General features: G+C 35.5%; 1 protein-coding gene across 1 annotated transcript; it reads left to right on the top strand.

Annotated features, from left to right (window-relative positions):
• The first annotated feature begins 3,790 nt into the window (after window positions 1–3,790).
• On the top strand, window positions 3,791–10,531 carry LOC115926878 (complement component 1 Q subcomponent-binding protein, mitochondrial-like). Its single transcript, XM_030992461.1, has 5 exons — window positions 3,791–4,172; window positions 5,810–5,951; window positions 6,942–7,023; window positions 7,902–8,129; window positions 9,105–10,531. The coding sequence occupies exons 1-5, from the start codon at window positions 3,875–3,877 to the stop codon at window positions 9,249–9,251; spliced, it is 897 nt and encodes a 298-aa protein (XP_030848321.1). The 5' UTR covers window positions 3,791–3,874; the 3' UTR covers window positions 9,252–10,531.
• Window positions 10,532–10,758: the final 227 nt, after the last annotated feature.

Here is a 10,758-nt window from a genome sequence, read left to right as displayed (position 1 = left end):
ACAAAATTACTGTTTCTTATCAATCGTTTTGGCATTTACAGCGCAACCGACCAAAGCGCTTTTACAGTATCATTACCCCGTAATTTTTTATTATGATATGGCATATTCAGATAGGCCTACCTTCTATTTTACAGACCTCTTGCTTTTTTAAATGTATCCCTTCATTTATTATTTCACCTATTGGTATGGATAGTATTGTTTATATTTCATTCTACTTGTGAATGGTTATTAAATTAAATTGACATTTTTTTTACAAAATCGATTCAAACCGCATAAGCACCTGTTTCATCATGTTTTCATTTGTGTTCACATTACAGGAAAGTCCCGAGTTATACAATATCACATGTAAACACAATATGGCCTACTCTATAAATAGGGAAGTGTTGTAAAATCTCCCTGCGGTCGCACAGTATGAGACACAGGGTTCCCTTGAGTAAGAATATCATACTTGCAGTATATGGAGTTCATCTAACAGCCAAACCGTAATGAGTTACACTCCTCGTGAAAAACCCAGTTAAAGGGGTTGTTAACATTTTTGGGGCAACAAAAAACAACAACAACACTTTGTTAGGAAACCCAGTCAAAGATTTATTTTACTATATGACACATTCAGATCATTATATCATATTTTGTGTCTTCGCTATATAATAATATTTGAGAATAATCATGAATCATAATCCAAAGCAATTAAAACACAACTCGAATATACAAGAGACAACGCTCCTTTTAACATACTTAGTAAATTATTGACGATCTCCTGCATTTTTTAATTTTGAAATGATTTAAAGGTATTATTACTTTGTATTATGTTGAAAAATGCAGAAATAAATCAATCAAATCGAATCAAACTCAAACTGTGCTTACAACGCCCGCTTTGTTCTATGTATAACTTTATGTGTATCTTTTCACAAATGTGTTTGCTTGTTTAGAGTGTATTTATCATTACTAAAAATAAGGTTGAATACTCTCACAAATTATTGTAATTAATGTAAGAATTTCTTTTATTTTTGGTAAGTAGTTTCTCTGCTGCAAAGATTCCTATTCCCATTGGAGGTGTGAAGAGAAATACAGACAATTAAATAAAAACTGGCATTTTCTAGGAGACGGTATTTTGCTTGTTGCCATAGTAACTTAAAATACACCGTAAGAAGTCAATATCTATTGTATTACATTAAGCAGTGAATAATGTTTAAAGCACTGAACGGACAAGATAGTTATATCAAGCGCAATATAATCTGATTATCCATTTCCCTTGTCTGTTCTCTTTGTTTCTTTCATTATATCGTGCAGGTCTTTATTGCCCATTTCCTTCTTTAATATTATCCAGTGCCGGCACTAGGGGTGGGACAAGGTATGCCCCCCCCCCCAGGCCCCAACGTAAGCTCCTGTAATCCTGTCTTGTATTACAGACCTTTCTTCTTCTCCTTGTTCTCCCTTTTTTACAAGGTTATAAATTGTGCAATAGCTAGACCTAATGCTATTTTTGTCAGTCATTGTATTCAATTTCTTTATGTCGTAATCGAAATTCTCCATGTGCGACACACGAATCTAGCAATCCACTTATTGACTTAGTACCAAAGACGTTAAAAAAATTACTTAGTAGCCTACACTGTTGGTATAGATTGGGGATACGGTACACCAATATACTCCTTTTCAAAGAGTATTTACATTATCACACGTTTACCTAGCAAACAGTTATTCCATTTATACACCTGGATAGAGCATCGTATAGTTGAAATACAAGGTGATGTTAGGTCGGACAAACATGTTAAAGGGGAAGTCCACCCTGAAATTAAGTTAGTTTTAATAGGAGTAGAAAAATGAGAGAAACAAGTCAGTGAAAGTTTGAGCAAATTCCGATTAAAAATAAGGAAGTTATGATTTTTGAAGTTGTGATCAATCAAACACACATTGGCAACTCTATGACGTATCATGCGAGCTCAACTTCCATTTGCTCAGTACTAAAAAAATCTAAAATTTTCATTTTCCCTCAAGAAAAATTTCAACCATACATGCACCCTAAATATAATAATTGCAAATATGTTTCTATACTCCCCCTGCAAGGAACAAATATATATTCCGTCATCAATAACGAAGAAAACATGATTTTATGGAATATTATGCACAAAGCAAATGAAGGAGAGCTCGTATAATAAGTCACAGAGTTGCCAATTTGTATTTGATTGATCACAACTTCAATAATTCATAACTTTCTTATTTTCATTCAGAATTTGCTCAAACTTTCACTCACCTGATTTTCTCATTATTCTGCCTCTATCGAAACAAACTTATTTTAGGGGTGGACTTTCGCTTTAAACAAGTAATGTATGCAATTTGCATTCTGACTATTGAAATACAATCATAATTTTGTAAAAAATTGAATGAAACAATTCATTAAGAGGCCTTAAAGCCCCACTGCACTAGTTTGGTCAGGAGGGATTAAACCTCCCTGCATGGTCACTGACAGGTGGTTATCCAATCAAATCAGCTCTCAATAACATAAGAAAAAGGCATCATGGGGACATGATCACCGATTAGGCATTGTTGGCTATATAGAGGGCGCAAGTAGCTATAGTTAGTGCAGTAGGGCTTTAAAATGCATTACATTTGGCGTTACGTAAATGGACTATTAATCTCCATCCAAGCTGCATATGGGATCGTATTAGAGTTTGCAGCAAAGCAAAGTGTATTTATATCTCGTGTGATCATCGTGGTAAGGCTAAGGTCGCCCTCTCACGACTTAAACACGATAGTGATTGTCTTTATTCTCACCGTCGAGCAAAACTTTTCGGATAGGACTTGGACCTATACCTTGGCAGGCTGATGGGGAAAACAAGATTGATTTGATTGATATGTGATCATTCAAAATGAGCATTTCATATCAAGTCAAAGTTTGCATATTGTTAAGTTGAATTATTATTATTGTCATATAAGCTGAAAACCTTATGGTTTTTATCATTTATAATTTAGTCCTATATTACAATTTCAATCATTTTATTATAGGCTCTTCATGATGTGAATTTTATTTGCATGGATTTTATGCCACATCATATTGCTTCATATTGTATTCTCAAAGCAGCGCTATGAAACAGGGTTTTATAGGCAAATCATTCAGAAACACAACCCTATGAATTTGTCACTCCTCTAACCGGCTCAAAACTAACTTCACAAACATCATTGTTTTAGCTGGGCATGTGAGGTGGAGGTGGGGTGCTCAGTGGCATGTCAGCCCCCCCCCCCCCCCCCGAATTTAAATTAAAGTCTATTCAGGCGGTCATCACCGAAGTAAGGTGTTCTGTTTGTAAAATCAGTATGCATTTTATAACTCTCGATCAAGAGTCACTTTTGATTTCTCTCTTTAATTCATTATTCTCTGGTGATTAAAAGAGAAATGAATACTGATAAGAAAAATCGCCCTGGCCTAAATCATGCAGTAGGTCTACACCATGATGACGTTTATATATTTGTTTTTCTTGTGACATTCAGTGAAAAAGAGATAGTCGAGTATATACCATTTATTTATTATGTTAGTTGTTGGCTACTCTACTCTGAATTTGATTTCTCATGTAAATTTATTCATTTTTATATTTATCAGTATATAGTATTACGTGTATTTGTGTTCTCATTGTAAAAACTGAAATCTTGAAACAAAAGTGGGACCGCATAGATCAAGGAGTTATTATGTCACCTCCCTGATAATTATGATGCAAGCGTGTCTGCGCTGCATGCACGGACTTTGATTTCGCTGCTACACCAGTAGTTTGTTAAGTATGTACTAAACGCATATTGAACCACGAAGAGCATGTTGTGATCAGCTAAATCCTCACATGTGTTACAGTAGTTGCAGAACACACGGCTAGAGAAATACATAAAAATGGCGTTTTCTTCCTCCAGATTAGTACTAAAAGCAATTAGCAGGACAGTCAATAATGGCAGACAATTTAGCAGCTTCAAATCATCATCCAGATATTTGCTAAAATCGTCAGAAGAATGTCAAACACCCCGTACATTGTCACGATCGATGTGGAATCTATGCACCGGCAGCCGGCGAAACTCAACGGGGAACCGCGGGGGTGACACGCTAGGTCCGCTGGCTTGTGGAGTAACGAGGGTTTCGAGGCCAAGTAAAACCTGTTCATGTGGCTGCAAGGGCGCTTGCCTGCATACCGAAGGTAACTATAGAAGATGTGTGACAATTTGTCCTGAACTATACTTTTATTGATGTCATGAAATGTAATTTAAATCATTAATATCATGATTATTGCCGGTTTGGCCAAGGCCCAAGTTTGGGTTTCAATCCAAATAAACATGAAATTGAAAAAGAACCATGCGACTAACAGTAACAAGCTGGGGGCCGTTTCTCGAAACCGTCATAACTACAAGATCAACAACATCTCGCCACTGTCACGAAACTTGTCAGCTAAGTGTTTCACGAAGCCGTCTTTGCCAAGATGAGCGACAACTTCCGCGACAATGAGTTGTCACTGCTCCGAACCCGTCATATCTTTTTAATTGCTGTAAAGCGCCATCACAAGTCAGTTTGTTGCTATTCCGTGGGCCGCGAAATGTACGATTAGTTTCACTATCATTTCGAGAAAAATATAGACGAGTTCGGTACGTAATTCTCTGGGATGCGAAATGTAAATGTAAAGAAGTGATAATACAAATTATACAGAAATTTTAAAAAGCTGAATATAAACATTAAATCACAAATCATTAAACTATAACATATATATAAAAGAGATAAGAATGTTACACACCGTTGTCCATAGTCAATTCATAGTCTTTCTTAGGATACCATCATACCTTTGGGGCCTATGTGCATTATTATTCCCTCTCTAATTACTTCTTCCAAATTATATTTTCAATATCAAATCAATTATATAACAAGTATTTATGAGACTTTAGAATAAAAACTGGCTGAGAAAAGGTATTTTGCCTAAAATTTCTCGTCACAATAAACAAAAAAAGTATGTATTGATAAACTATCACATTACGGTATCCTTCAACTACCTTTTGATTCGATTTCCGAGAAAAAAACACTCACCGGTTTTTCTTCAATTTAAGAATCTTTACAGAAATATGCAAATGGTTTGATGATGTAATGTACATTTGATAATGACACTATTTGTTATTTATTTTAGGAGAGTTTATTTGTATATGTTTCTTTTTTAACAATTTTAGCCCCAAAACTTGTTTTGGGTTATTCGTGATAAATCAAATGGATTGTGACAAAGACTATGTTCTTGAGCTGCTAGTATAGAGGTATATCGATATCATGTCTGTCATGGCTTTGTGAAACGGTTTATCCACTTCATGACATCTCCGTAGGTCGCCGACAAAGATATGACTGTCATGGAGTTGGTTTCGAGAAACGGCCCCCTGGGCGCTAGTTCAGAATCATATCCAGACTTTGACCCGTAACTCTGGCGTGGAGATATCCACTAAACTATACCCAAAATAGAATAATGGTCATGATTTAAAAGTTGTAGCATAGATCTACTTGTTATGTTTCTTTACCTGTTTCTTGTCAATTTTCTTATTTTTTTTTGCTGTATTTTCCCTAAAAGCGAAGACTTGTACAAATCTATACACTTTTTCACAGGATTCACAGCAAACTGCTGCACAACTCATGAGTTGCATACCGTTCGCGTACCAACGGTGGGGTGCGGGCGTGCGCGTGTGTTATGTTTGCGACTGTAATCTTGATATTGAATAAACAAATATGAAATTCAATTCAGATACTTACAAAAATACAAGTTAATACTCATGTGCATAATTTCTCCATTTCTCTCTTTGTGATTTATAGCTGACAGTGATTTAGTGAATTTCTTGAAGGAGGAAATTGAGGTTGAGCAAGGCAGTCTGACAAATGTTCCAAAGGTTCCAGGTTTTGAAGTTACCGTAAACGACGCAGACATCAAACTCACTCGAGATATAGAAGCAGAGAGGTAAAAAAGCTTCATATTTGCAGGTCATGTCACATGTGGTATCATTCATATGTAGTAAATCTAGTTTTTCTCATGGTTCATACATCTTGGGGGAAGCTATTTATGCAGTGTACAAAATAGTTGTGTTTCTTCAAGTTCAGTTCAGTTCAGTTTCAGTTTATTTTCATATTTCTCACATGTTGTATAGTACATCATTACATATAGCATGTTACATTTTGAACTCATTTTAGGATGCGTTTATACAAAAAAAAAAAGAAGAATGATACATAAGACTAAGTTGAAGAAATATGATGGAGCCTAAAGAGAAAGCAATGCTTGTAGGTCATAGGCTCCGGAAGTTACAACAATGACATAGTCTTGTGTATATTAAGAAAACGTAATTTAATTAAATTGAAACTTATTATGAAGAAAAATAAACAATATTCATACACTTAGCAATATTTATATAAGTATTGTGAGGGGGGAGGGGGGGGGGGGGTTCTAAAACAACTTTCCTAATTTGCTGCAATGAATCATATCCACTTTTGAATATATATTTCACTGCATTTACATACAACAGTGAAGGTCAGCCGAACTTAAAATGAACAGTAAAAAGTATGCCTGACCTGTCCACAAAAGTTACGTGTAGCATACACAATTATCTTTCTAGACTCCTAGAATATGCTGCACAATTGTTACTGTTGAATTTATTATTATGACAGATACCGGTATTGCCTTTTTTTGTTTTGTCATACCTATTTCACTTTAGAAGGTTATCGCTATTGATCCCCCCATCTTAGTAGTAGGCTATTTCACACTAAAGTTTTTACTTACATCATCAATTCATCATGTTGCGATGATATTGCTTCAAACTCAAAAGTATTGTGGACCTTGTACAATAGGCCTGAGAAATTTGATAAAATTGGATGCTTTGCTTGCATTTTGAAGAAGCTTGTACCTGTGTATACCGTATACTAATACACATTTATTTTTGATCTTTATTTAAAACAGGATAACAGTTCGATTCAACATCAACCATTCAGTAGAGATGGAAGGTGGTGCTGAGGAAGGCCAAGAAGAAGCTGCTCCTGAAGTGAGTATCTGGACCAGCCCCCCTCCTCCCCTCCCGAAGTTCTGGCACTGCATTCTTTAAAATGCCTACTCCTCCCAGTTTTTGTGTTACCATCAGAGTAATTGATGAGTTTTACGAGCCGGGCTCCACAATCGCCCTTTCACAGGGGGTTTGGATTGAAGTTTTTAAGGAGTATGTTTACTACCCTGCTCAAACTACTACTAGGTGAAATTATAACATTTTGGGCGTTTCAAAAACGTTCAATTAAAGATTTGGAGCTCATGTTCACCAGCCCTATGTAGCCATATCAAAGTTGTGTACTATAAATAATGAATAAATAACATTTTTAGTCAAGAATATACATTGAACATGGATTTTATGCATAAGAGTTTATTTTATTCTTTCTTTCATTTTATTTATTTATTTTTTGTTTCGGGGTGGGGAGGAGGAAACAGACATATGAAAGTAGTAATATGTGTGCTACATAGTAGTGTGAGAGAGTGGGAGATTATACAATTTCAATACTATGCTTTTTTTGAAGGGCAAATGACCTGGGCATAATAGGAAAAAGCAAAGAAAAAAATGAGGAAAACACAAGCCTTAAATGCATATTGCTGTAGACACTTTTCTAATTATTATCATGATATCAAAATACAGAATTGAAAATAATTAATTAATAGCAAATCGCACAAAAATACATGAGCACTGGGTGCACCTGACTGTGCTGCCAGGCCTTGGGCAAAGTAAACCATATAACTATAGTCCGCAGACCGCCCTCAACTATATCCCAATCAGATGCAACCAGTGCTGCAGATTCATGTGACAAGGACAATCTAAGAGATACAAAATAGATCATGTTAACAACAAGCCCTTCTTTCCTTCTCCCTTCTCCCATGTAGATGAGATCGTATCCAGACTTCAATGTGGAGGTGAGCAAGGGAGGAGCAAACAGCCTGAGAATAAGCTGTGCCTACCAGAGAGACGATGTCCTAGATGATCAGGAGGTCGATGCAGAGCCTGACGATGATGAGCTCTTCCTCATCGATGAGGTTCTGTTTGCCAAAGAGGGAGCATCGACGGACACCCTTGAGGGCGCTTATCGTGTGGGGTCAGAGGTCATGAATGGGGTAAGGGAAATAATCATAATAATAATATTTGCTTATATAGCATTAAATACAATGTCTCTAAGCACTTGCAATTACCCCGGTCATTGGATTCAGTGCTTGCCCGCACACAATGTTTAGAATCTAGCCTTCGTATTTTTGGGCCCTCAAACTAATTTTATGAACCTAGATTTTTATCTTTTTATGCAAACTTCTCTGTGAAAAATATATAAAATGATTGTATTCCTAACTTTTGCCAGGAGGGATTCCTAGTTTTTGCTATGAAAGGTACTTATTTTGTGTTTGTTGATCAATAGGTCATGACTGATCAGATCATTTCTTTAAAAAAATTCTTTTATTGCAGCTGAGTGTAAGCTGCAAAAGAGACTCAGAGAAAAAATACCAAACAAATCGCTGATATTGTCTGAAACAAAGCTTAAGTGAGGGGATCTTGGAAAAAGTTCTAGCTTTATGCTTGATCAATGATGATGAAAACCAATTCTCTTCATTCAAGCAAGTGATTGCTAGTCAGTGTGAAGCATTTGCTTGTTAGGATATCTTTGCCATTGTTTTCTAACAGTTGATTTGAATTTTCAAGTTATATAAATATGACCCATGCCACTCACGTGCATCATTGTGTTTTAATCAAATCAATGAATTATGTGGGAATTTTATAACGAAAATGCCCAATATTTTGCAATGATTGTGATGAATGCTGGCTTGGCTTTTCCACTTCTCATATTCTTAAAGATACATTTTGTGCTGCCAATTTACATAGCTATCAAATAAAAGTTGTATTTTGGAAGTACATCTAGAGTCATTGAAGATAATGATTACATATGCCCTAGAGCAAGAAGTCATACTTCAATCTGTAGCATTTTCATAGGATAATTCTTGTGGCTCGCAACAGATGATGTGATATGTGGTTTATACAAAAGAGAATGTTATTGTATTATTGTAATTATTTTTATTATTTGTTTATCTTTATCATTATTGTAGGACCTTTATGATCATCTGAAGAACTACTTAGCGGAGAGGGGGATCAATAAGGATTTCTGTGAGAAGCTTTCAGACTTATCCAGTGCAGTGGAACATCGGCAATACATTGGCTTTCTCAACCAACTCCAAGGGTTCGTTAAGAAATGAGTCGACTGAATCTATCTTGGACTTTGTAGTTCATCATCTTTTTTTAATAAATCTCCGGCCGTCGGTGCGGACATACGAAGACTGAAGTCGTGCTGTACCCTGAGAGACTATACCTGAATACTACAGATTTTATGGAATGCTTGTTCACGTGCAGTTGGATAGAAAGATACCTGTGTGCATGACGTTTTTAATCATGTTATACAGGGTGGCCCCAAAAGAACGCAACACCCACGATCTGCAAACATCATTGGCACACTGTCGTTGGTTTTTGTTTTATTGAGTAGAATTTTTTTTCTAGTAACACGACATCATCATCATCAATTTTAATTCTTAGGCTATTTTTGTGAAGCAACGTCATTAAAAAATGGCTACTTATGCATCCTTAGTCGTGTTTAAAGCAACAAGTACTGTATTTTGTGCATGACTGCTGCCTTCCCATACATTTAGCCATGTTGAAAAGAAATGTCATGTGTTTGTCAACACAACTGATTGTATGGGAAGCCATTGCAGATCTCCCAGTGTTGCACTGGGCCACCCTGTATAATACAAAAATCATTGTTGATGTTTTGATTATTCGAAAGTCCTCTCAGTCCTGCAGTTAGTTGTTTGGTCTTAAACGCTGAGCTAGCATGAAACCTTAATGTATTCATTACTAAATAAAGAATTATGTTCTTCATTTCTTGAATTTGAAGTAATAATCTTACACAAAAAGACAAAGTATAACATAACAGTTTTACCTGATTTTTAACCAAAGCAACTTCATTTATTATTAATAAATATAGTAACAAACAAAAGAACAGACCAAATCCAATGTTATGACTCATTTTTGTACTAAAATCATGATAAAACCCCAATATATAAGTAATATGATTTCTACCACAATGTTTTGCAGTTAGAAACTTTAAGTGTTCTTTTAAACATCACTTTTTACAAAGAAATCAATTAAATTATTTGAAAATATTGCAAATCGATGATGATTTTGCATTTCTGAATACACCTGTAAAAAAATAGCAAACAAAAATGCTTTCCATGACATATGATACTGATAATTTGGAAAGTACTTTTTCTGCCAAGGCTCGCTCATCAATTAGTTTGTGTAATCAAATGACTTTTGGGGCAGAAAAGAAGAATTGTTTAAACATGCGCTCCTTTTGTCTAGTGTTCCATTGTACATGTAAGAAAAATGATATGTTTGTGAGGTACTACACCTTTAAATCATTATCAGACTTTGTATGGACGAGTCTATAATCTATTAAAATCAGGTCTATTCCATTCACTGATCAGCTTTGAATAAGAGAACATTATTTGTTTGAGTAGTAATAGTAGTGCAAGAGTGGTGTCAGAGATGCCAACCAGTACGATTAATTCATATTTAGTACGATAATAAGAGTGAAATACGATATCACCTCTTTAAAAAAAGTTTTAAAACCCGTAAAAACAGCGGAATCGCATAGAAACATATACAAGTAAACCCCCGCGACCCCCCAAAAAACTTTGCTTTATAATT

The sequence above is a fragment of the Strongylocentrotus purpuratus genome, unplaced genomic scaffold (genome assembly GCF_000002235.5).
Source record: "Strongylocentrotus purpuratus isolate Spur 01 unplaced genomic scaffold, Spur_5.0 spur5_scaffold_2, whole genome shotgun sequence".
Lineage (NCBI taxonomy): Eukaryota > Metazoa > Echinodermata > Echinoidea > Camarodonta > Strongylocentrotidae > Strongylocentrotus > Strongylocentrotus purpuratus.
Note: the sequence above shows the minus strand (reverse complement) of the source record. Positions and strands in the feature narration are given on the sequence as shown.